The sequence below is a fragment of the Papaver somniferum genome, chromosome 1 (genome assembly GCF_003573695.1).
Source record: "Papaver somniferum cultivar HN1 chromosome 1, ASM357369v1, whole genome shotgun sequence".
NCBI classification, from domain to species: Eukaryota; Viridiplantae; Streptophyta; class Magnoliopsida; order Ranunculales; family Papaveraceae; genus Papaver; species Papaver somniferum.
The window spans coordinates 188,040,921-188,067,652 of NC_039358.1; the positions used below are offsets into that span (position 1 = coordinate 188,040,921).

The following is a 26,732-nucleotide window of genomic DNA, read 5'->3' on the forward strand; positions in this document are numbered from 1 at the left end:
GGGTTTCTCTTCCTCTTTTTCTTTGGCTCAACTTCCTCCTCCTCCAACCCCCCAAACTTTGCACCAGCTTCTACATCTTCGAGACTGTTCAATTCATCAATCAGCTTTTCATTGGACTTAATATTTTTCCCTTCCCTGATTTGTAGCTTAGCTTGGGTTATCAAGTACCTGACTCGGCTTCTCTGTTTCAATTTTAAATAACAAACACTCAACAAAAAGCGCTAATAACATTAACAAAACTGTAATTGAGTAACAATACGCACCAGGCATTCGAGAGCCTTATCTTTGTCCTATATCTTGGGCCTCTCATCTAGTCGTATCACTCGAGTATGCGAAACATTGAGGTACCACGGCATGTAACCCGTAATTGCAGTCATCATCTGTTCGAGATGGACTATCCAAAGGATATCTGTGAAATGCTCTATCTTCCCAATAATCACATGATGGTAAAGGCTTGTGAACAATGTCTATATCATTATCATATGATTTGGTTTTTTTCTCATTGATTTTGAACATCTTGTGCTCCTTTGGGATTTTTTGTACGTAACCGCATTGTCTTGCGACTCTCGTCGGGTTGTACATTACATATCCTCTTGGGTGAAACAAAGGCCCAAAATAATCACTTTTCTCTTTGTACCCAACTTTCTTTCCTTTTCCTTTTCCTTTAACCAATTCCTCCTTGTAAGGATCAAAGACAACATCTGTCGTTGTCAAGTTGTCCAACTGGCGTCTCAACTTCAGATAACCATTCTTTTGGTTCTTCGGCTTACTTATGTAGATGTACTTGTCTCCATAATACTGGTGGTCCCATTCCTTGTACTCAAAATCCCTTTCAGCAAATATTGGGAAGTACACATATATCCACGCCTGCAGAAAATCCATATTCCCTCCGATTTGGTTCCTTCGATCCCTAGAAGCCTTTCTCAACTTGTTCAACGAGTGTGCAAGGATGGCAGTGCCCCAAGAGTATTCATGAATCTTGTCAAATGGTTGCAACAGCTGGATAAAGTTGGCGCTCACATGGGCACCAGAAACGTCGGGGAAGATAACATCTCCCAGGACGTAGAGGACATACGCATTGGCCGTGGCGATGATACGTTCCGGCGTCACCTCTTTTCCCTCAGCACGAAGCTTATTTGTTCCCATAAAGGTGTCCCTCAGCTTCGAGAGATGGAATATCCTCTGCTTTGACTTGCCTACCAGCATCTCTGACTTGGTCCTCTCCTCATCCTATTGGAACACATTTTTGGTGAACGCGTAAATCTTGTCCCACGCAGGCTCTTGCGCGTAGTCTTTGTGCTTCACGACTTTACCTTCTATGCTTAGCCCGGTAATGAACTTCGCATCATTTGGAGTTATCGTCATTTCGCCAAACTGAAGATGCAAAGTATTTGTTTCCCCGTAATATCTCTCGGCAAAGGCGGAACAAAGAGGTTTGTCGTAACCAAGGTCCAAATTCTCGACCGCATGTAACAACCCCGTAAAATTGACTAGATCGATTACTTCTGGAATTTCTTCGACGGTTGATTTTATTGCTTGCAGTGGCCATTGCCTCATCATACTCACCGACGTTCCTGGCTTCATAAGACGAACGGCATCCCTGTGATCATATAAAACAAAACAAACCCGGTGGACAACAATCAAAACACTACACGGATAATAATTTTTATGTTACATAACATAAGGTTTAGGTACTTACTATGGTATGGCAACGACGGCGGCCCAACTGTCTTTGTACCCCCATAACATCTGTCCTCCATCACCTGGTAACCCGTAAACGCGATCCTTAGGGCCGCGAGGAAACATCTTCAGCGGGTCGGGCATGTAGTCACCTTTCTTCTTCTTTGGACCATCTTTCTTCTTACCATCTGTCTTACCTTGTTCTTGAACGTCTCCTCCTTGTACTTGTTCTTGGACTTGTTCTTTAACTTCTCCTATCTCTTCACCAACTTGCTTCTCACTTTCTTCTTCATCACTTTCTTCCTCACCTTCTTCTTCATCACTTTCTTCTTCAACACCTTTCTTGCCACGACTTTCTTCTTCTACATTCATCTCCTCCTCACCACCTTTTAGTTCAGTAGGTGTATCAGAATCATATTCTTCATGTGTTGGTTGCTCCGCTGGAGGTGGTGGGTCATTGATGTTGATCCCTTTGGCTTTACTCCCCTTGGCCCTTCGGTGGGAAGCATTCAAATTTTGACCCTCTATTCGACGAGGTCCCAAAATCTTAGGAGAAGGAAGGTCATGTCTCCTCTTATATTTCTTTTCGGCTTGCTGTTGTTGGTTGCCCTTGTTTGGCCTGTAGAATACGGAGTTAAGCGACAAACAACAATGGAATCGAATGCATTTTTTCTAAGTCAAGGTACATAATCGGTTTACACGATACATATATAAAGTCCGATTCCTAACATAATAAAACCAACAATCAGATTTTTTAAGTGCTAATGTAAACCGATTCCAAAAATCGGTTTTCTCGATATACATATAAAGTCCGATTATTGACTAAGTATATAAGAACTCAAAGGCTACACAATCGGTTTTTGTAAACACATATGTAATCCGATTCTAACGAAAAAAAGTTACAGAAAAAACGGTTATCCCTACCAATAACTGAATCGGGCTACTTATACACTAACGTTCTCTGATTCCTATTCACATGCAGAACAATCGGTTTATGTGAGAAAGAACATAAACCGTTTCTAAACAGAATCGGTTTACTTTTACACTAACATAATCCGATTCTGTAAAACCCAGATAGTTTTGATCAAAAATTTCGATTTCTAAGGGATTGCATGTTACTGAAACCTAGTTTAGAGGATTTGGTTGATAGAAAATTACCTGATTCGACCCATTTCCTCCTCTTGTGCGATACGAGAGGCTTCGGCTTCCTCGAGCACTTCCTTCGTTTTCTTTCGAATCACTTCAACAATTCCGGGATCGTCTTCACTAGAATAATTCCTGTTAGTAGCATGATGGTTTCGACATTTTATGGAAGAAAGAAAACGATTAATTGATTTTGGATCGTCGATAATCGACGAGTTTTGGTTTCAAAAAAAAAGAAAAAGAGGGAGAAGAAAACATGAAGAATCGGTTTTCAGGTTAGAAATGAAAACTAATTTAGGTTTATTATTAAGAGTTGACAGGAGTAATTTAATAATATTAATATTTTTTAGAGGGTAATTTTGGTAGCTTGTTTTAAATTTGGACACCCCTTATCATTGTGTATAAGGTAGATGAAGTAATCTATAAGCCCCAATTAAGTGGCAATTTAGCGAGGGTTTTTATGTTTTCCATAATTCATAAAAGGATTTCTCGTGAGGTGGTTACAAGATATGTTGGTCCGAACAACATACGAACCCCCACATTTCGAAGGTATACTAAAATAAAGAAATTCATTTCTTGGAAGGTCTGAATTTTCCTTACTAACACCACTGTGCTATTTCTGCCCAAAGTGACACCAAACCGAAGTTCAGATTTCATCCAAACTTCAATCGTGTATACCACGAACCGTCACTTTATAAGATTCAATAGACATGACGTGTACAATTGTCTCTTGTACTAGCAATGCTTTTTAAGCATCCCCACATTTTTGACGAATTCAATGTTATAACTACCTTGTTATATGACATACACGGTACACCCTCAGAATTCCTTGGTGCACTGGTTGAATTCTTTTGGGTACCATGAAAGTAACATAGAACCACAGAGTTTTAGCATCCATCCTTGAACAAGATACTAACAATCGTTTGCAATAGTTATGCAGTCAGTATGTATCTTCCAAGAGAAACACGGTATCTAATTGCAGAAGATGATTTCTTCACCGATCATGCATACAATTCTTGAGGAACCAGATCATAGATATATACAATTCTTGTCTTGTCATGAAATTCCCAATCATTTTCTTTTCCACAATGATTTACTGGTTTTCATTCCATGTTGACTAATATATCTCTCCTAGGGAACTGTAACAGGAGACAACTTAACGTCAGTTATAGAATATTTCTACAATGCTAAACCACAACGTTTGGCTGTGTCCTGTAGACTTTGTGGACCATTAGCACTCTGTCAAAAAGATCCCAGGCATATCCTCAAGAATTCTCGAGAACAAGAATTGGAATGAAACTAGCAGCGATGATCTCTTAATTAACAGTTGCGTCCCTGCACTATCTAACCTCAACACAAATGCTTATGGTTGGACTAGATCAAAAGGCTTGTTCAAAAACAACGTGACCCCACCCCAAATTCCGTCCGTGCCTGAACTCTGCCATTTTGGTTTCGGTATAGCCTCCTTTATTCCTTCAGTCAGTATCTACACTTCAAGGGCCACTGTGTAATTTGATTCCCTCCAAGATACTGTAATAAACAACCGCTAAGGATTGAATAATGGTTCGCCATAATAACACCCCTGGCCCTGACGCATTATCAACGTTGACCATTATACTGGAATGTGCACTTTCCGTATCAAGGAGACAATTAATGAACAATAAATGTAAATGGTCTCGCAAATCAACTAAACTGTATAAAACACAAGACAATAGAAGGGTCTGTCTTTAAGATTGTTGGCAATCTTGTGTATAAACTGTAATAAAACAAACAGAGAAGAAGAGAAAGGTAAACCCAATTAGATCAAATCAAAGTCGACGATGCTTACGGATTATCAATGTCTGTCTTCTAAGATACAACGACTTTCTTCTCGATGTAGTGGCACTCCAAACTTCGAGAAACGGTGAACCAAAACTTTAGTGATGAACTCTCTTGATTGACATAAACTAATCAATGATTTATAGTGAATGCAATAGAATGATTACTAGTTTCTCTGATTGATCTTCTAACCTAATTATGCAGGGTATATATATAGAGAGATGCTAAAGGTACCTCTTCGCCGTCATGTCGCTTCATGGAAGGTTGTTAAATTCAAATCTCAACTATGAATTCGTGAAGGGTTGTGCCTGTATACGAATAGGTATATTAGGTTTCTCTTAGTTTCACGGTAACTAAATTTTTTTAACTGGACCAAACAATATAAGGTCCAAACCATATGTATACAACCCATTTCCAAATCCAACATACAAAGGATTTTCTATTCACTTGAAAGTTGTCACGCCAAATACAATTTTCCAACACAAATTGACGCAAGTCACGGACATATTTGATCAAGGCTGTACAAACACGACGGAGGAGATACAAATTATGAGCATTTTTAGCTGAAGTACTTGTATTAGAATTGATGATTTGAACTGCCATTTTCTTCCTTCCTTTTTTCCCTCCCTCTTATTTATTTTGTTTTATCTGCGATTACTTCAAGGATGAGACGAATTAGGTCTCGTGTAATTGCCTTCTAGTTGTGTTCGTCTTCTGAGTACTAAAGAAAGTAGAGCTTGCCTAGGGTGTGGAGAACCTAGTCTCTCTTGCTAATTGTTGTTAAAAATTGGATAATGTACAAAACAGTCCTAATATTAGAACCCGATTCACAAAAGCATCCTATTGTTACAAATTATTAACAAAATGATCATACATCCGTTTAGGAAGAGAGTTAAGTGGTGACTCACAGTTAAATATGTCAATGAAATCACCTATACGTCCTTCCTATTTATCCCTCCATATAGAATTTTAACTTTTACCTTCATTATGTTTTTTTTGGTGGTGGTGGTGCCGCCGCTTACATATCATTACACCGCATTCGGGATCGTAAAACCGCATTCAGGTTCGTTACACCACATTCAGGCTCGTTACATTGCATTCACCCAAAGGGTTCACCGCTTCCCCTCTGGGATTTAGCGGAATTTCCTAAGCTTCCACCACCACCACCATCACCACCACCTCAACCAATTAATTAACTAGAAGGGGTATTTTAGGGGAGGATATTTTCGGAAAAGATAACACCGTTTTATTAAATCGGATGGAAAAAGACCATTTTGTAAAGAGTATTACATTAACTAGTTGGAAGCCTAAAAAGCTAAGCTCCAACAACATACTACTACATTAACTGACGCATAAAAAATTTGGGAAACGGGGATGACCAGCTGAGCTAGGTACCCGTTTTGTGCCAAAAAGTATGATCATTCCGTAATTGGCCCAAACTTAAAAGTTCAAAGTCTACGCATAAATGTTTCTGCCTTTTGTGAAGGTTCAAATTGTTCACTATGCCAAAATGTTGGCAGTTGGAAAAGGTTGTAGACTGTAAAGGACCAAAAGAAATGAGTTCTTCAGTAGATTTCGATGCTATTTCCTGGAAAGAATAAGCCACCTTAGCATCTCTATGTTTTGTAACAAGGCTTCTCTAAACCATTCAGGTCTAAAACAACTTCGTCCGCTCCTTGTATATGTTTTGTGACAAGGCTTCCCTAAACCAGATCTAAGACTTTGTGCTGGTCATCTCATGCATGTCCAGACAGCATGCACTCCTTCCAGCACGGAATGATGTCAAACTCCTTGGGCATGGACTCCTTACAGCACGGCATGATGTCAAACTCCTTGTACAAGTGTGGTATTGTAACTCAGATCTTATATTTTTTTTGTTTTGTTTTTTCGCTATCCAGTTGTCTTATTCTTCACAAATTTTATTTGAGCGATCAAATTACAGAGTTTTTGGTTGGCAGCCGAGCAACAAGCTGAGCACCAACCCCTTTCTGAATAACAACACCTAATCTATGAAAAATAAAACTACCTGAACCACTGCCAGCGTCATTGTTAATTAAACAATTTTTCAGGCGTTTGAAAAAACAAATGAAAAAGGTTTGCAACAAGGCTTCAATATTTTCATGAGTCAGAACAACCCTACATCCAGAGACAAGCACACCATTCAAATCTTGGGTGGGAATCATCGTTTAACTGAAATCCTAGCTAAAAGGTTATTTTTACTGTCCATATTTTGGTCTCCTCGAAGTTCTTGTCTTCTTATCTAGTGTTTTCCTTTTGTATGTTTCTTTTCCTTCTTTTTTTTTTGTCAATATATTCTCATTTTCAAAAAAGAAACAGAACTAGAACAAGCTACAACTGTGATCAGTACAATCTCTTACAGCCAACCTAAAAAGAAGACAACTATATTTAGACCAGAAGAGAAGTCAAAATTGCTAATTATCATTAGACGGGTCATCACATGAGTCGGTGGTTCTACCTTATCATCCTTTACCTCCATTCTGCATGTCTTCTTCAGATTTCCATACAACATCTTTCAGCTGAGTTGCAATTTTTTTATAGAACTGCAAATCAATGCAAGATATTAGTACTCCAGGATGCAATCAGTTGTTTATGAGAAACTAATAGATCGACATTTGGGAACAAGAAGATGCTACAGTAACTTCTACTTTTTACGTTTTTCTTTATTTCAAGCAGTGCAAATGTTATCATCCAACAAATTTAATAAGAGCTGTTCATATATTTGAAACCTCAACACTGGGAAATGCAGCAAGCCATGAGACAAACGTATTTAGGATGTCATACGGAAAACTCTCTCCTAGCTTGTTATGGTGTAGTTCAAAAAGCTTCATTTTGTAGGACTTTCGTGAACATGTTAGGTAAGTGGAAGGGATGACCCCCCGCAAGAAGTAGGTTGGACACTTTGGATGACAATGCACAAGCTGGTTACCTTGCTTACAGTTTCCCGTAATGACTGAAGATAAACTGAAATATACTAGGTGCTTGTTGAAGGCTCCAGAAAATAAAAATAGTACAGTCACCCAAACACACTAGGTACTTGTTGAAGGCTCCAGAAATTGAGATAACGCTGGTCATCTCGCTTGAACATATGGATAGATATAAAATTATATGACGACATAGTCACATCGAAGCCGGGGCACATCCAAATTAAGGAGTACGGTAAACAAAAAATGACAAACCAAAAAGTGGTGGGAAAAGTGAAGGTTAATTGAAACAAACAAATATGTTAGCTGATTGTAACCACGATGAAGTACAATCATACAAGCACTGGTGGTTGACGACAAATTTGCCATGAGTAAAGCATATGGCAGCAACAACATAAAGAGAGAAGAGAATATAAAATATACCTTTAGAAACTCGAGAGTATCACCTTTCTTTTTTCGTACCTCAACCATATGAAGAGATGGTGCCATTTGAAATACCTGAATTTAGTGGAGTTGTTGAGACGAACATATGAGAAATCAACTGAACATGACACGGAATATTAATTCTATTAACTAGAGTTTTCAAGTGACTAGGACCTCTGTGGAAACTTTGAGTTTTCCCTTTCTTCCCGCGTTCACGTTTTCTAGATCCATCTGAAAAAAGTGAGACCCTTTTATTCATGTTTCATGAAGGAAAGTTGCATAAAAGAACTAATTGATCACAAAATACATTTGATATCTATTCCTTTCACCTTGTAGTTGTTCTTGTGAACATCAAAACCAAGTGGTTTTGCTGCTTCTTCGATCTTACATATGATCTCATTAGCTGGACATTTAGAAGTGAATCTTGTTTCCCTTTTTATTTCCGACTAATAGAAACACAAAAGAGCAGATGAGAACTTTAAAAATAGTGTAGGAGTTTTTGATTGACACTCCATATACAGACAGAAGTACAGATATGTGCATGGCTAAATTCTTCGTTTAGTGTGCTGTTTGGATTCACATTGTAAATGCAGGGAAAAGTCCTGAAAGTCACTGGTTGGCGGCACAAACCTAGATGAAAAGTTCAGCTCACAAAACAGTTCATAAACCATACCAACATGTATATCTAACATTTTCGCGGTTTTGGAAAACCCTGATCATAAAACCCAACCCATCCCCATTTAACTGCAATTTGTGATTGCCCTAGAATCCTGACTCTTTAAGCATGGCATTTCGATGAATTTGAATTATGCTATTAACCTTTTCAAATATGACAGAAAATAAACATCCAACATATTAAAGTAAAGGATTAGCTTTGTGAACCTGTTCTACTTCGAACAAATTTCCGAGATTGAGACCCCTTGATAAGGAAATCAGTTCAAATGCATTCATAGCGACTGGCTGCTCTTCCTTCTTTGCTCTTATTTGGTTTATTGGGGTTCCCTGTACCATGCAAATGACAAATATCAAATTCAGTCATTATCAACAAGAACCATACAAAATTTTACTACATCTTATTATCTTGTTCTTGACTCACCTCAGGGCCCTTGAAAACAGCTTCTACATCACCCAAGTTTATATCATCTATCTCCTGAAACACAGGACGCTTAAACCCTTTCCTGAACCATTCATCGTTTAAAATTTCAGGAACAGTAATGCGCTGCCATATACCATAATAAGTCAGATTTGCCTTTTACAAGTTCACTTGAGACCAAATGCCGCCGAACAACAAATTAGTACCATGATTACAGATGTACAAAACATACTTACGGTTGTGGGATTGGGATCCAAGATTCGAGTTATTAATCTCAAAGCCCCAAAAGAGATCCAAGGAGGATAAATATACTCTGCAGCCGATATCTGCAAGTCCGATAAAAACATTATGGTGTGAATGGATCACAATGAAGAGTACACTTAAACGGTGGACATATTTATGCTCACTTTTTTATACAGGACCATAAGGTTAGAATCATCAAAAGGCAAGTAACCTGCAAGAAGTACAAATAAGATGACCCCGCATGACCATAAATCTGCGGCTGCCCCATCATAACCTCTATCCTTAAGGACCTACGAGAGTGCAAGAAAGAAATATCATTATACGATTGTGCCTCGACATTAAATGAGTTAATTGATGAATATAAACATCAGATAGCTTCGAAAACCATCATAACCTCTGGAGCTACATAGTTTGGAGTTCCACATGAAGTGTGCAGCAAACCATCTTCCTACCAGGAATACATATTACACGAGTCAGTTAGAAGACACAAAGCTCTTTATATAAAATATATATATATATATATATATATATATATTTGTAATTTTCACCCAAAACTACAAATAATGGTCCGTCTGATCTGACAGAGATGCAGGAAACCCTTCAACCAGTTATGTAAAACATTACGAGGATTTGATGAGCAGAATGTCTGCACCCATTTTGGTATCACATTAAGCTGAAGACAGTGGCACCCATAAACTTTCAGTTACTTGCTTTCAAGAACAAGAACCACTTTCAATAGTATTCACATTTGTATCTTCGACTCATTACCTTAACTTGCTGGGAAAGCGCACTTAATCCAAAATCTGAGATCTTGAGGTTTCCACACACATCAAGAAGTAAATTTTCTGGCTGCATCATAAAGAGACAAAATTAAATTTACAGATCTGAAGTTTCCTAATTTCTACAAAATTAACACATTACAGAATCAACCTTTAAGTCTCTGTGGTAAACACCCCTACTGTGGCAGTAATCGATAGCGCTAATAAGTTGCTGGAAGTACTTCCTTGCTTCTTCTTCCTTCATGCGGCCATCATTGAGCTTCACAACCAGAATTCAGATTAATATACGTGGGGATTTCATTTTGAGCTATTTTAAAGTTCGGTTCATCCTGATTCCTGTGCACATATTTTTCTACCAACTTCTTAGCTTCGACCATCCATACATCCTTCTTCAGTTGTTTGAATAGCTTTATGGCGTAAGAAGTAACGTTAACTCACATGCATACTGATGTGTTTTTGCTGGTTCCAGACACCCCTGCTGGCACCGTGTCAAGAACCTATATATCTAAATTTAACGCTCCTTGTGTTCCCGTCGTTACTAAGTTCTCAATTCTCAAGGTAAAGCACACTGCATGCATCTAATCATGGTAGAGGGGACTTCATGGATATATGTTATGAAGTCTTCCAGATAAATAGACAAAAGGGGACAAGTATAAACTATCGCCACTTACAACTTTTTCAAAGAGCTCCCCTCCAGTGACGCACTCCAAAACGATAAAAATGCATGCATCTAATCATGGTAGAGGGGACTTCATGGATATATGTTATGAAGTCTTCCAGATAAATAGATAAAAGGGGATAAGTATAAATTATCGCCACTTACCACTTTTTCAAAGAGCTCCCCTCCAGTGACGAACTCCAAAACGATAAAAATCTTTGTCTTGCTTCCCATCACCTAAACCAAGAGAATATATCATTTACAAAGATGACAAAAAAAATAAAATAAATAGGGATAAGCTAGAGACACAAGCAAGCATTATGATATCATAATTGCTAGAACCCTTAAAGAACCTTGCAGCATAGTTTTGGCCATGAATAAGAAGTATAAACAGTTGAGTCAAGATTCAGTCAAGTTTTGCCCTATGGCACGATTGGGTTGAATCAGGATCCGAGCATGTTGAACATTCACAAAAACTGCCCAATTTAAAGGGCAAAAAGAAGATACCTCGTACAACTGAACGACGTATGGGTGCTTTATCAGCTTCATTGTTGAGATTTCTCTCCTTATCTGCAGATATAACATAAGCATTTTCAATGAGCATAACAGTCTTACAGAGGTAAAGCAAAAAACAAGCACACAACCATCTATGGAACTAACATTATAGCATAAGATCTATGAGTCAACTAGCATATAGCCTAAATGCAAGCAAGGGATTATATAATACTCAAGAAAGTCGCTAATCAGGTGAACTGGCTTGTATTTCAGTGTTCTGTTTGATCCTCTCTTTCCCGTGAACTGGGTAAATTATGCTATGAAAAATATAAATGATGACAGCCACATAGAAAGCTACTGCAGTGAAACATTTCTAACCCAAAAAACAGATAGAATATTCACTGGTTGTTATTCATTTGGTTTAATGTTAGCTATTCTTAGCATGATATCGGGGCATCTCATTGCTATTTCTCAAACAAGCATGAAGCGCATGCTCTAACGTGATAAGGAAAAATTTAGGTAACTATAGGAGAACAAAGTAGACCTGTTCAGCCATCTTATGCTTGAGAACCTTCTCTTTGTCGAGGATTTTGATGGCAACGGGTTCCCCTGTCTCGGAGTTCTTTGCAAACTTCACCTTGGCAAACGTTCCTTCTCCAATCGTCCTCCCTAGCTCATATTTACCCACTAGACGCATAACTTTAGAAGTACTCATCCTTTTGAATTCAAATACTTCTTCAAAATCAATGGGAACCACCACTCTCTGTAAGTTCCCTCGTAAAAACACAAGATTATAAACCACAATCACAAACACAAAACTAAGCTAAGGCTTTTACAATATTACAGAAACTATCATTTCTGCCTGACATGAACCAGCATTCATTCTCATGACAGAGCAAACAACTTTTTCATATCCAACGAGATACAAATCATGCAGGCTACATATAAACAAGCGCAAGGAAAGAAATACCAAATTATTACTAGTATATAATCTCCACCATAAAATCCATAATGAATGAAGAAACAATGAAATTCAAGTCTGTAAGTCTAACAACGCCGTGTGAAACATATAAAATCGGATGCAAATGGTTCCAAATCACAATGGTTAGTCTAGTAAAATCGAATCAGAGAGCAGTAAATTACCCACAGAGCAACAAACTAATATCCAAGAAGGAGACTTAGTGCACATAAAATTGGATCAATTTACTTCGACAAGTCAAATTTGAGCAGAAAACATCAAGCTTAAACTCATCCCTCTTGAAGTAGTCCACAATATTAAAAACATGAGGGAAGTTAACGGGGTTTTTTTCCTCTCCTTTGACTGTGTGATGAATAGGCCTACTTCAAACACAGTGAACTTGGAACATTAAGCCAATAAATCCTACGAAAATCAAGCAAGTTTGACTTCCATATTGAAATAACAAAATTCAGCCAATTGAACCAAGACATTAGAATTAAGAGGAACACAATGAAGTATCTGAGCTAAACCCGTGACTTAATTAACCGGGGAAATTACATAGAAACAATCAAACCCTAATAGACTAAAGAGTTACTAATATATACATTTTTTGGCACTTACAAACTTAGAAATTAATAAAATCACAAAAACTATCACTATGCAAATCCCATCTCATTATGCAAGAAAAGTAGAATGAAAGATCAAAAGTATTACCTTTTAATTTAGAAAGAACTGGAGAAGTCAAAAGAAAAGAGGAATGAATAAACAAGTAGCAAACATAGTACTTGAATTCATGAATGAGAGAAAACAAATGTTATTTGTTTCTTTTAAAAAAATGAGGTGATAACAAAGAAGAATGAGATTCAGTCTGTGCATCACTCCACTGTACTTGTCTTGGTCGCTGAGTTCTGAGAGGTTGATGTGGAAAATATTGACCAAATGACAGTGACTGTGAGAAAATGAACCATGATGCCTAACCGGTCTACCAACTACCTACCAGTGAGAAACGACAAGTTATGTCAAAATTAGGGCTGCACATAACCGACTCGACCCGCCGACCCGACCCACACCCGTTGAAAAATACCCGTACCCGAACCGACCCACCTAGGTATGGGTCGACTATGGGTGAGGCACGTGAAAACCCACCGTATGTTGGATCGGTTATGGGTAGGAACTTCCTTCACCCGACCCGACCCACCAACCCGCCCAATATTCCCTAGCATGCTACCCCTTAAATTTTCTATCCTAGAATGAATCTCAGCCATTGGATTGAAAAAATAAAATACCTAACCCTAACTAAGCATCGCACTCGCAGCACACACCTATCACTTCGGACTCTTCTTCTCTCCTTCTCAGAGACAGAGTCACGGAGACTCTTCTTCCTTCGTCAATTCGTTGTTCTTGAATCTTGATTAGTGAACTGAAGGTATGAATCAACTTAAAACTTGTTCCCAACTAGTTGAACTCTATGTATTGTTGATTGTTCTTGACTTTCTAAATAAATCTAGGGATTCATTTGAAATTGATTTCAATTTCCCGCAAGATATAAAATATGACGGGTAACCCACCACCCGACCCGACCCAACCCGCCTTATTGTGAGTCGGGTGAAAAGCGACCCATTGTTATGGTGGGTCGGTTGCGGGTAAAAAATTCAATTACCCACCAGCAGTGGGTCGGGTGGTGGGTGAGGCCAAACCCGACCCAACCCGACCCATGTGCAGCCCTAGTCAAAATACATAATTTGTCCCACCTGTTATCCCACGTGTCGTTCTTTTTCTCCCATTTTTTTGTTTTTCCTAATACAATTATATTTATTAAGAAAGAAAAGAAAATATTTTTACAAAGAGCTTGTTGGAAGCCTAGGGCTCCAACTTGTGTCAATTGTTTTTTTTGTTTTTTTTCTTTACCAGTTTTGTTTGGAAATTTTTTGGTTCTAACAGTACTAGAGCATTTTCGAACTAGCGGATTTGCAGCCGTCGGATTTAGTAGATGTGATGTCATCTAACTCATGGATTAACCATGGTTATTAGGCTGACCGAGCGAGCGAAGCAAGAGAGGGAGGACCTTTTATATGGTCACTTTTTTGTAAAATGTAAGTGAACAATTGACACAAAAAGATTGAAAATGGTCCGGGCTGAAAAACCAAAAACGGCCCTCTAAATCAAAATTTTCCTTTAAACATTTGCGTAAATAAACCGAAGGGGAAGGGTAAGTAGGAAGGGCAGATGGATATAAGAGTCAAATTGTATTATAATTCTTTAGCCCTATTTCTATGCACGTGCCAAAAAAAAAACTTGTTTGGCATACCAGGTGGCATGGCAAACGAGTTGCGCCACTATGAGAAAACCACTGAGAAATAGAGTTTATAGCGAACGATATTGATAATATCGCCAGCGCTGTTATGAATATCGCTCGATATTGACTCTAGCGCCAACAGTTAGTTCTTTATCGCTTATAAATAGGTAATTTTCAAACTCAAAACTTACCCCAACTTTTTTACTCTTTTTCTGTTTTTCTCAATCTTATTTCTCTATTTCTCTCTTTCTCAATCTAATTTATTTTTTCTATTTTTCCCAAATGGCACAATTTCAAACCCAACTTGATTCGGCAAGGCAACTTGATTTTCTGGAGTAGTGCTTGAAAGTGTCGTTAAGAAGATATGTGATAGTTATAAATAAATAGGTAAGAAGCAAAGAAGTCTTCAAGTTTTGGATATTAACCAAGTCAAAACCGCAACTAAGAAAATGCAAAGAAAAGTTCAAGGAAAAAAAAATTTGAAGCCAAAGAAGAAGATAAACAAAGGAAACTCTGTTCGTGAGCGCATTGATTGGAAATTTAGTGAAATGAAGAAGATTAAGAAGATGAAGAACATTGTTCCGAATTTTTATATTTACAGTCTATATTTCAAATTATTATTGTCTAGTTTTATGTCTTGTAAAATGAATATTAATGATTAATTCGAAGTTTAATGAATTTGAAAATTTGACGAATATTGTTGAAAATTAAGATTAATTGTATTCTTAATTCAATCTTATATTCTATTCTTACATTTAATAGTTTAAATAAATATTAAAAACTTACTTAGACTTAAGTGGACAAATAAGAAATTAAAACATAAATATTGGATAATATTTGGGAAACCATCTTAAAATATCGAAACAACTTCCAAATTCGAAGTCTTTTTCGTAGATGCGACGATATTCTACACGACACCGTTGTTGAAGTTCCATCATGGTTTCACCACTCCTTATGTTTGGACCTTCTTGCTGAAGTAAAATAACACACCTAGTAACTTCCTTATTGATTATAGTGAAGCGATGACTCAACCCTGAAACATCACGATTGTTGGGGTTCATTGTTTGTTCTTGAAATTTCCCAAAAATCCTTTGCCAAAATGTTTGGGGGCTGAATTCATCTGCGAACAAAGTCTCAGTAAAAGAAACATAATTTCTGCAAATACATTCATCTTCCGCAGTAGTAAATTTTGGTGCTCGCCTCCTAATTCGATTTCGCACATTAGCACGATTAACAACTCTTTGATTTTCGGCAGCATGTTAGTTTGCTACGAACTCAGCCATGTTCGTATTATCAGTCATGCTCTTTGAGGAATTGAAAGAGTGATGAAAATAATTGGAGATTGAGAAATTCTAGAGAGATTTAAAAATTCTGGTGTAAGTTGAAATGAGTTTGTAATTGGTTATTTATGGACGGGAAAAATTGTAGTCGTTGGATGAAGAACTGATAAGCGATGATCAAGCCAGCGAGCGACGTAGAAACCACCGATGGCGCTGGAAAGACCAACGAGCAATATTTTGACCATCTAACGATGAACTGTCTGTCGCTCTCTGGAAAGTCTGTCGTGTATGCCTGTATGTTATATCTGGCATATATGTTTGCCACTTTGGCATACCCATAGTGGGTGCATATATGGCAAAATGTTATGTTTGGCATGTGCATAGGAATAAGCCTTATGTATCCTATTTTTTCAGGGGTATAATTGGCAAACAAACTACAATATAACATATCTAAAAAAAATTGCCCTGGAATTTTACAAATTTTATCTTGTTGGCAAGATTTTAAAGAGATCTACACAATGAGTACAAATAACAATATAAAATTTAGAGTTTTTACGAAAAATTCGGAGGTGTTTATCATTTTAGGCACGATTTTCAAAAATTAAATGCATGGCCATTAAGCAAACCACCACAAAGGATACATAACACATTATGTAGCCATATTTTGGTTTATGCATCAACTAATTTTCCGTTGAAACTAATAAAATGATGTACTCCCTCAGTTTCAGGAAAATCATACTTTCACTTTATGCACAAATTTTCGAAAATTGAATGCATAGCCATTATGCAAACGACCACAAAGGATGTGTAACACATTATGCAACCATATATTTGGTTTATGCATCAACTAATTTTCCGTTGCAACTAATAAAACAATGTAGTCCATCCGTTCCAGGAAAAGTGATACACTTGAGGCACAAAATTTCTTTTGTAGTCAAATTTCGATGGTATTTTTGTTTTTCTTCGGTCGGCCCTCCCCACAGTGGCAACGGTGTTCTAGTTATCTTCACGATATGAAAAAAAATTTCCTTAAGTTCAAGGGTTTTCTTGTTTGATGGTTGTTGTACAGACTTCAAATATCAGATATTCATAGGAATATGTGAAGTTGATTAGTGATTTACTCCTAATTTGAATCAAAGAAAAAAAATTATGTTTCAAGATAATCATAATCTGTTCTGAAATTAACCGTCTAAATCCAAAAAAAAAATGGTTGCAATGCAGTTTGCAATTTATAATTCTTATATACACAGTGTTATTGACCATTTTGTACAAGACAAATACCTACTTGTTGCTACAAGAGCACATCCTTCACTACGTCCAGTTATAAGAAGGTGTTCACCGTTATCAATTGAATCCTTCGTCAATTATTGATTTGGAGAAAATAAGTTATGGATCTTCAAATAAAAATGAGAAAGTGAATACTGAAGTTGAGAATGATTAAATACGATCCTTATGTGATTAATTTGTTTTAATCAATTTTTTTTGACTAATTAGAGATAAACTACAACAATCAAATTAGGTTCTATGAACTTGTAAAGTCTTTGAACCTAATTTGATTAATTCCATCGATTTTAGAATAAGAAGATGAAAACTTTGCTTTCAAGAAGATGACGGAATTTCAGGAACAATAAGGTTCAATGAAATATTAATAAACTAGCTATAGTTAATTCATGGGTTAGATGACGTTATATCTACTAAATCTAACGGTTAGAAGTCAGCTAGTTCAAAAATTCTCTACCATTGCTAGAGCAAAAAAAAAAGATCCCGTTTTGTTTGTTTATCCTACTCTCAACAAGGACGGAGGTAAGGGACACTTACATCCACCGTATTTTAGATTTCAATAAAATCAGGTTTAGATCTTATGTAATTTAAGCAAATTGTGGGTGCAAAAGACATTGGTAAAAATAAAAATTTGTATAGTCAGAGCAATTCCTATGGAATGAACAAACTTCAAGTTTGTTCATTTTACTCCCACTATAGATTTAACAAACATGAAAAACGGGTGACCAAATCAATAAATTTGATGGTTTGTTCCCTGCGGACTAACAAGAGATGTGCATCTCATTGAAAACCGTGCGGTCGAAGTAAACCCGCTAGCAGGTGAAATGAATCCGCGCGGATTTCAGCCAACCGCCAGTGGGTAACCATCAAATGCCAACAGTTATATCTCAATCCAACCCTTCAACATCTCTTGCTCTTTTCACTATAAATTCAGCTCATTTCAATCTTAAAATTCGCACCTTCTACACCTCCCTCTACATTTCTCAATTTCATATCATCTCAATACCATTTTTTCTTTGTTTTCACATACAACTATTCATACCATCCCAATCTATCAGAAAAATTCCAATAATCCATTTTTCTAACAAATATGGCATCCCCCTCGTAACAATCCCGACGACAAATGCAACTATCACAACAACAATTTCAATCAAGAGCTACTAGAATTCGTGGTGTCAAGTATACGATGGATGAAGACGAATCAATTTGTAGGAATTATGTATTATTTATAATAGATCAAATCAATGGTTGCTCACAAGAAAAGAGTACTTTATATGAGAGAAAAAATCAGAGATTTTGTGAAGAAACCGGTAACATCAATCATCGTGATTCCGACAGGTTGTCTCATCGTTTTCATGCAATTAGCAAAGACGTTATTGAATACGTAGATTTTGATCATGCAAATGTGGTGCTCTAAAAGAAGTGGTGAAACTGAACCGTATGTGGAACGAAAAAGTCGGAAAGAGTGGCAAAGATCCCACATTCCAACACGAATCTTGTTACAACATCCTGAAGGTGCTTAGCAAGTTTAATTCATACTTTTTGGAAGGTAATCAAGTACCTGCAAGATCACCAAATTGTCCTATCTCTCAGGATTTTCAAAATTGTGGGTTTGCTTCCTCACCAGAAGGAAATGGATCTCCATATGTTGGGTCTCCAAGTAGTCAGAAACAACACAACTCCAATCTGGACGATAACACCAACGTCAAGAGAAGAATAGGAGGAGTCGGAAAGTTGGAAAGCAGCCAGATTCGCAGCCCAAAGAGCAGCAGAAGGAGGCTCAAATGAGTTTAACTATTCTGAGCACAAGGAATTCGAGCTGAAGGTAGAAAAATATAGAAGAAGGGATCGTGGCATTACGATAAGGCAACTTCGAAAAAGTCGTCTTTCGCGAGAACAACACAACATGGATTTTAAGATGAACAAGCTACTCTCCTTGAATACTTCAACAATAAATCCAAGACAACTTGTTATATCGACTAGGGAAATGGATAAGGTGGATCAACAAGTTCCTGAACAACCCGGACAACATGAGAATAAGGAAAACGATGCCGATGATGCCTCAGAAGAAGATGAAGATGAAAACCGCCTTGATTAGTTAAATGTAGCAAAAATTTAATTTTTGTTTAGTAGTTAAGTTTAATTTAAATATAATTTAGTTAAAAGTACTTTTAATGTTATTACCTTAACTGATCAATTAATTTAAGTAGTCTCACTGCATTACATCCAATTAATATAAACAACATGAAATTGAAAAACAACATCTATCTACCTCGGCCTCAGCCACCCTAGTTTTGACGCCACCGCGCATAGTTTCTTGCTCCTTTTATAGCCCAAAGGTGCTTAGATAGATCTTTCCTTAGATGTCCATAGAGGCCCAAATTTTGGGTTTTGTCAGTAGCAAGTCTATATTTTCTTGCAGGACGGCCATGCTGCACCACAAGCCTCGACCTCAAATCTCCGTCTGGAAACATAGTCCAGGTTGGGTCACATTTGGTTTCCTCAATGACCATGTTATTGATTAATGCATTTCTCGAAGACCAAAAAAAAAACAACGTAACGGCCTAGCTATAATGGCGAACTTCCTTTTCAGTATGCTAAAAGCGCGTTCAACAACCTTTCTCAGAGCCATTTGTTGGGTGATAAAATACTTCATATCCTTCGCAATGTTGGTCCAAAGACCGTATGACTATAAGCTTGAGCCAGAGTTGACCATTCTGGATAGATCCCATCTGCAAAATAATATCCCTGAGTGTAATCATGACCGTTGATGGTGAAATTACAGTGCGGAGCAATCCCATGCTTAAGATCTTCAAACAATGGTGACTTATGCAAAACTTTGACATCGTTATTTGAACCCGGTAGTCCAAAAGAAACATGCCAAAACCAACAATCATAAGTAGTCGGTGCTTCCAAAATCACAGTTGGTTTTGATAATGACCCTTATATTTTCCTGCCCATTCAATCGGACACACATGCCACGTCTAGTGCATGCTGTCAAAACCACCTAGCATTCCTGGAAAACCCCTCTTAGTGTTTTCGGCAGTGATTCTTTCAACATCTTTCTGAGTAGGCTTTCTTAAAAATATTGGACCAAAATGCTCGACTATTGTTTCGCAAAACAATTTGAGATACCTAAATGCGTTTGTTTGTGGAATCCGATGGTAACCTGTAACATAGTATATGAATGGCGGCAGTGATATTTTGTTCAGGACTAAATCCCGTACATGTCGTGCATCAAACTGATAATTAAATAAAGGTTCCACCAGACAGAGATCGAGAATAATCCTCTGAGTCAAGTTGCGGCCCATGCAGAATCGACGCTGAAAATCCTCATCGGAATAGACACATCCATGATTAAAATAAGCATGCATCATCTTGTCGTGGTAAAAATTCCGAGCTCGCCACGTCCATCGTCTGGTCATAACTTCATGTGGCTCTAAAGGCTTTGGTAAATCCCTGATTGTAATTGCAACATAATTTTGCCTCTTTCTATCTTGAATTGCGTCCTCATCCATTTGACGCAAAATCTCTATATATATTTTCCTTTTTTTCATACAAGCTTTCATCCATTTTCATATCCTCCTCAGAAGAACCAAAATCATGATTCATGGTTGAAAATCAGAAGCTGCTGAAATTGCGAAAATATTGATTGGATGAAAGATTGTTATGGGGAGATCAAGCTCGAGTAGTATTTATTGGTGTTAGAGTATAACTCGGTTGAACTCACCAAGGGTTGGTATGTCAAGTTTGGTTGCCATATTTTAGTATCAAAACTCATCTAGACTCGCTTGATTAAATACTAAAGTCAACTTCGTTTAGGTTATACTAGAAAGTCTAGGAATGTTGAGACATACAAGTATTACTCTGAATACTAGAAGTATGAGAAGAAGTAAGGACTACAACGACGACATCATCCTTCCACTTGAGGTTATTAATATTGACTTGAACTTGTTTCAATTCCTAACATATCTAAAGGAAAAAAATAAAATTTTGATTCAGAAGGGCAGTGTCGTCCTTTTATCGTTGAACCAAATCCAATCTTTTGTGTCAAATTGGAAAACAATGTCACGTTTCACATTGACACAAAGTCACCATATATAGAGTCTTCCCTCGCTTCGCTCGGTCGGCCTAATCATTAGTAAATCACTCACAATCATAAAATATCTACAATTTACGCAATTAAGTTCATAATACTTAAATTAAAACATGTTAGATGCTTACCCAAGAATTAACATCCTCTGAATTGATAAATCACCCATTACCCCTCTTTGATCACCCTCCAATTAATCTTACCCATCTTCTAATCCTTTAATAAATTCTTCAATTCACCACTAAATCAACTTCAAAACTTCAATTAAACGTCTACCCATGTTTCCTTATCTAATAGTTTTATATATCATCTTTTAGATCTTCAGAACATTAATAAATCGGTATACCCTAATTTGATCTTCTCGGATTCGAACCCTAATTGTTCTGCTTCATACTTAACGACCACACCATCTTCTGCATCATCTATCAGTATCACCAGTTGATTTTCCCCGACTAATTCTCACTCACGCCACCCACATCGAATATCACAGAAGAGCAGAGGAATAGAGGAGAAGAAGGAATCAGAAGAAGAAGGAAGAAGAAGAGAATGCGGAAAGGAAAACTTAGGTTTAGTTTTTTTATTTTTATTTCCTGGATTTTTTTTTTATTCTCCCGTATAAGTTTGTTAATTTTGTGAGAAAAAAAAGATTTATTCTCTTTTGAGGTATTAGTTTTTGGAGTAAAATTAGAGGAGAGAGAAATTTTGGAGCAATTCTAAGAGGAGAGAGAAATTTGGAGCAATTCTAAGGGGTGGGTGACACTTACTGAAAACAAGGTTTGAAAAACGGGTCACGGCTCAGGTCACGGGTACTAGGCATGACCGTTATAACGCGTTTTGATGGGTGTGAGCACGTATTGGAAAAAAAAAGGCGTTATTTAGGGGAAAAAATGTGTTATTTAGGGGGGAAAATGCCGATGATGCCTCGGAAGAAGAAGAAGATGAAAACCGCCTTGATTAGTTAAATGTAGCTAATTTTAATTTTTATTTAGTAGTTAAGTTTAATTTAAATATAATTTAGTTAAAAATACTTTTAATGTTATTACCTTAACTGATCAATTAATTTAGGTAGTCTCACTGCATTACATCCAATTAATATAAACAACATGAAATTGAAAAACAACATCTATCTACCTCGGCCTCAGCCACCGCGCATAGTCTCTTGCTCCTTTTATAGCCCAAAGGTGCTTAGATAGATCTTTCCTTAGATGTCCATAGAGGGCCAAATTTTGGGTTTTGTTAGTAACAAGTCTATATTTTCTTGCAGGACGGCCATGCTGCACCACAAGCCTCGACCTCAAATCTCCGTCTGGATAACTAGTCCAGGTTGGGTCACATCTGGTTTCCTCAATGACCATGTTATGGAGAAATGCATTTCTCGAAGATCAAAAAAAACAAAAACGTGACGGCCCAGTTATAATGGCGAATTTCCTTTTCAGTATGCTAAAAGTGCGTTCAACATCCTTTCTCAGATCCAGTTGGGTGTTAAAATACTTCATATACTTCGCAGTCGTTGGTTCAAAGCACGTATGACTATAAGCTTGAACCAGAGTTGACCATTCTGGATAGATCACATCTGCAAAATAATATCCCTGAGTGTAGTCATGACCGTTGATAGCGAAATTACAGTGCGGCGCAATCCTATGCTTAAGATCTTCAAACAATAGTGACTTATGCAAAACGTTGACATCGTTATTTGAACCCGGTAGTCCAAATGAAACATGCCAAAACCAACAATCATAAGTAGTCGGCGCTTCCAAAATCACAGTGGTTTTGGATAATGACCCTTATATTTGCCTGCCCATTCAATCAGACACACATGCCACGTACAGTGCATGCAATCAAGACTACCTAGCATTCCTGGAAAACCCCTCTTAGTGTTTTCGGAAGTGATTCTTTCAACATCTCCCTGAGTAGGTTTTCTTAAAAAAGTTGGACCAAAATGCTCGACTATTGTTTCGCAAAACAATTTGAGATACCTAAATGTGTTTGTTTGTGGAATCTGATGGTAACCCATAACATAGTATATGGATGGCAGCAGTGATATTTTGTTCGGGACTAAATCCCCGTACATGTCGTGCATCAAACTGATAATTAAATAAAGGTTCTACCAGACAGAGAACGAGAATAATCCTCAGAGTCAAGTTACGGCCCATGCGGAATCGACGCTGAAAATCCTCATCGGAATAGACACATCCGTGATTAAAATAATTATGCATCATCTTGTCATGGTAAAAATTCCGAGCTCGCCGCGTCCATCATTTGGTCATAACTTCATGTGGCTCTAAAGGCTTTGGTAAATCCCTGATTGTAATTGCAACATAATTTTGCCTCCTTCTATCTTGAATTGCGTCATCATCCATTTGACGCAAAATCTCTATATATATTTTCCTCTTTTTCATACAAGGTTTCATCTATTTTCATATCTTCCTCAGAAGAACCAAAATCATGATTCATGGTTGAAAATCGGAAGCGACTGAAATTGCGAAAAGATTGATTGGATGAAAGATTGTTGTGGGGAGATCAAGCTCGAGTAGTATTTATTGGTGTTAGAGCATAGCTCGGTTGAACTCACCAAGGATTGGTATGTCAAGTTTGGTTGCCATATTTAGTATCAAAACTCATCTAGACTCGCTTGATTAAATACTAGAGTCAACTTCGTTTAGGTTATACTAGAAAGTCTAGGAATGTTGAGACATACAAGTATTGCTCTGAATACCTGAAGAATGAGAAGAAGTAAGGACTACAACGACGACATCATCCTTCCACTTGAGGTTAGTAATATTGACTTGAACTTGTTTCAATTCCTAACATATCTTTCAAGTCGTGCTATATTGAATAACATGCGAAGCTGTATATATTGTATATATTTTTTATTGTACTCTAGTGGAGAGACATGATCATAATAGTATGAACATAGCATTAAGGAATTAGACTACGAATTATAACGCTTATCTTTTGAACTTCGTAGATATGACATCGGCATAATCTTGTATATATAGTTTTATGATTATGTGTATGGGTGTATGGTGAAGATCTCATCCTAGGAACAATGTTTTACATTTGTTTAAAAGAAGTACATTCAAATGGGCAATCAATAGGTTTATTGGTCCGGCTATTTATTGCATATTCTTTGATGACCAATATGTGTGAGTTGGTAGAACTGATCTTAACTCCGGTTATGTATCTTGGTATAACCGATCACAATACCTAGACTTATGATTTGGTATGACCGGTCCTGGTAATGGTGTAACCAATCCTAAGTAATCACCATGAGATGGTATGATCGATCCTTGTAATTGGTGTGACCGATCATAAGTGGTGTATAACCGATCAGTAAATCTTATTGATCATAAGTGGTTGCATACTAGGTTTTCTTATCAAGGAATCAACTAGACTTGAATAATTGAATCCTAAATTTCGATAAGCCTGAACTAGATCATAATTAACTTAGTTACTCTTATCACAAATCAAAGAGTCTAAAACAAATGATTCCTATTTCGTTAAGCAAAAACAATTGATACGAATCAATGAAAAGATACTGAAAAAGCGGGGATCTAACAAACACACTCAATATTTCGTTCGGAAATCTGTATGGAATAACTCCAATATAATTCTGTGAGAATCAACTAGACAGTCAGAGTCAATCAAGGAAATATATCCAAGAGCTGTAACTTTGTTTCTCAATACAATTTGCAATTGAACAGATATAAATCTGTAAGCCCGATCGATATGAGAAATAACTTGAACGGTATCAAAAACCATTGTTCAAGTGTCAATCAATTTCTATCAACAACCAAAGGTTGGATTCACCAATTGATTGAACTAGGAAGAACCTGTGATATTTCAATTATACAAACAAATATAGTGCGGAAAAGAAATAACACAGACACCAGAAGCTTTGTTAACGAGGAAACCGCAAATACAGAAAAACCACGGGACCTAGTCCAGTTTTGAACATAACACTGTATTAAGCCGCTACAGACACTAACCTACTACAAATTAACTTCAGACTGGAATGTGGTTGAGCCCTAACCAATCTTACATTGATCAAGGTACAGTCGCGTTCTTTATGCCTCTGAATCCCAACAGGACTCTACGCACTTGATTCCCTTAGATGATCTCATCCGCAACTAAGAGTTGCCACGACCCAAAGTCGAAGACTTATAAACAAATCTGTCTCCCATAGAAATATCGATTCTGATAGATAAATCTGTCTCCCACATAAATACCTATGAAGTTTTGTTCCGTGTTATGATAAATCAAGGTGCACAGGAACCAATTGATAATCCGGTCTTATATTCCCGAAGAACAACCTAGAAATATCAATCACCTCACAATAACTTAACTATATGGTAGTGGAACAAGTTATCGTAGAATCACAAATGAGACGAAGAGCTTTGTGATTACTTTTTATATCTTACCTATCAAAGATAAATCTCGAGCAAATCTTAGAGAAGATAGTATTCAACACGATAGAACAAGTAAGATCAGAATACGCAACTACAGAGAAAATAGTTGGATCTGGCTTCAGAATTTCAATGAAGTCTTTAAGTCGTTGACCTATAATGGTTTTAGGAAAAACCTAAGTTAAAGGAGAATCGAATCTAGTCGCAATTAGTATCACACATGAGGTATGGGGATTAGGTTTTCCAGTTGCTAGAGTTCTCCTTTATATAGCCTTTCAAATCTAGGTTTGCTAAGTTAGTATTCCATATTCACCGTTAGATGAAAATATGATTTGAGATACAAGCTAAGTTTGCTTGAAATCGAAGCAATATCTCTCCACCGTTAGATGGTCTTAGCTTGTCACACACAAATGAAATATATTTTCATTAGATATGGGTAACTGTACCTAAACGTGTATATTGAGTTGGCTCAATAATAGTTAACCAAAGTTAGCCATATGAACACTTTTGTCTCAATCACATTCATCTAACACATCTAGATCAACTATGATGATCAATCAATCATCAAATAAATCTATTTGTATTTTATAGAGTTGTTCAATTGATGACAACAACATAGAAGTATATATGATCCAATTGAAGCAAAATTGGATTGATTCGTAATGTACAAAGTACAAGAATCAGTTCATGGACATTAAGCCACGGTTTGCAAAGATCGCATTCCTTATTTCATAAATGTATTTGTTCATGAGTATGTAAACATACTAAACGATTTTAGAACTTTGACCACTAAGTTTGCAAACGGGTACGCAAACTATAGTTCCGGACTTTGGTCTTGTCCAACAGTTTGCAAACGGGTACGCAAACTGTCGTCCCGGACCTAACTCAGGTAGAACCGTTCGCATACTGGTATGCAAACTTGATTCCCGGACTTTAACAGTTAAAACCATTTGCATACTGGTATGCAAACCTGGTTTCCGAACCTGAATCATGCCAACACAGTTTGTACACTAAGTACGCATACTATGATGTTTTTCAGACATGAGTTTTAGTTCTAAACTCCCATTTCAATCATTGAAACATTCTTAGAAGACGACAATGGCTGTCTCACACAAACCATTAGCTTATAAGCAATTTTCAAGTG

The 26,732-nt window shown here is 37.1% G+C and overlaps 1 protein-coding gene across 4 annotated transcripts; it reads right to left on the reverse strand.

Annotated features, from left to right (window-relative positions):
- Nucleotides 1–6,550: 6,550 nt before the first annotated feature.
- LOC113310202 (CBL-interacting protein kinase 32-like) lies at nucleotides 6,551–13,158 on the reverse strand. 4 transcript variants are annotated; one of them, XM_026558813.1, is made up of 14 exons: nucleotides 12,947–13,158; nucleotides 11,287–11,349; nucleotides 10,945–11,016; nucleotides 10,273–10,380; nucleotides 10,111–10,191; nucleotides 9,737–9,790; nucleotides 9,507–9,632; nucleotides 9,336–9,425; nucleotides 9,103–9,225; nucleotides 8,889–9,008; nucleotides 8,336–8,452; nucleotides 8,181–8,237; nucleotides 8,007–8,081; nucleotides 6,551–7,202 (listed from the first exon to the last, which is right to left on the reverse strand). In XM_026558813.1, exons 2-14 carry the CDS (start codon nucleotides 11,326–11,328, stop codon nucleotides 7,122–7,124), a joined length of 1,146 nt encoding a protein of 381 aa, XP_026414598.1. In that variant the 5' UTR covers nucleotides 11,329–11,349; nucleotides 12,947–13,158; the 3' UTR covers nucleotides 6,551–7,121. The 4 variants fall into 4 exon arrangements, 3 of the variants coding, with proteins under 3 accessions (XP_026414598.1, XP_026414584.1, XP_026414592.1); XM_026558799.1 differs by lacking the exon at nucleotides 12,947–13,158 and adding an exon at nucleotides 11,819–12,009; XM_026558807.1 differs by lacking the exons at nucleotides 10,273–10,380; nucleotides 12,947–13,158 and adding an exon at nucleotides 11,819–12,009.
- Nucleotides 13,159–26,732: the final 13,574 nt, after the last annotated feature.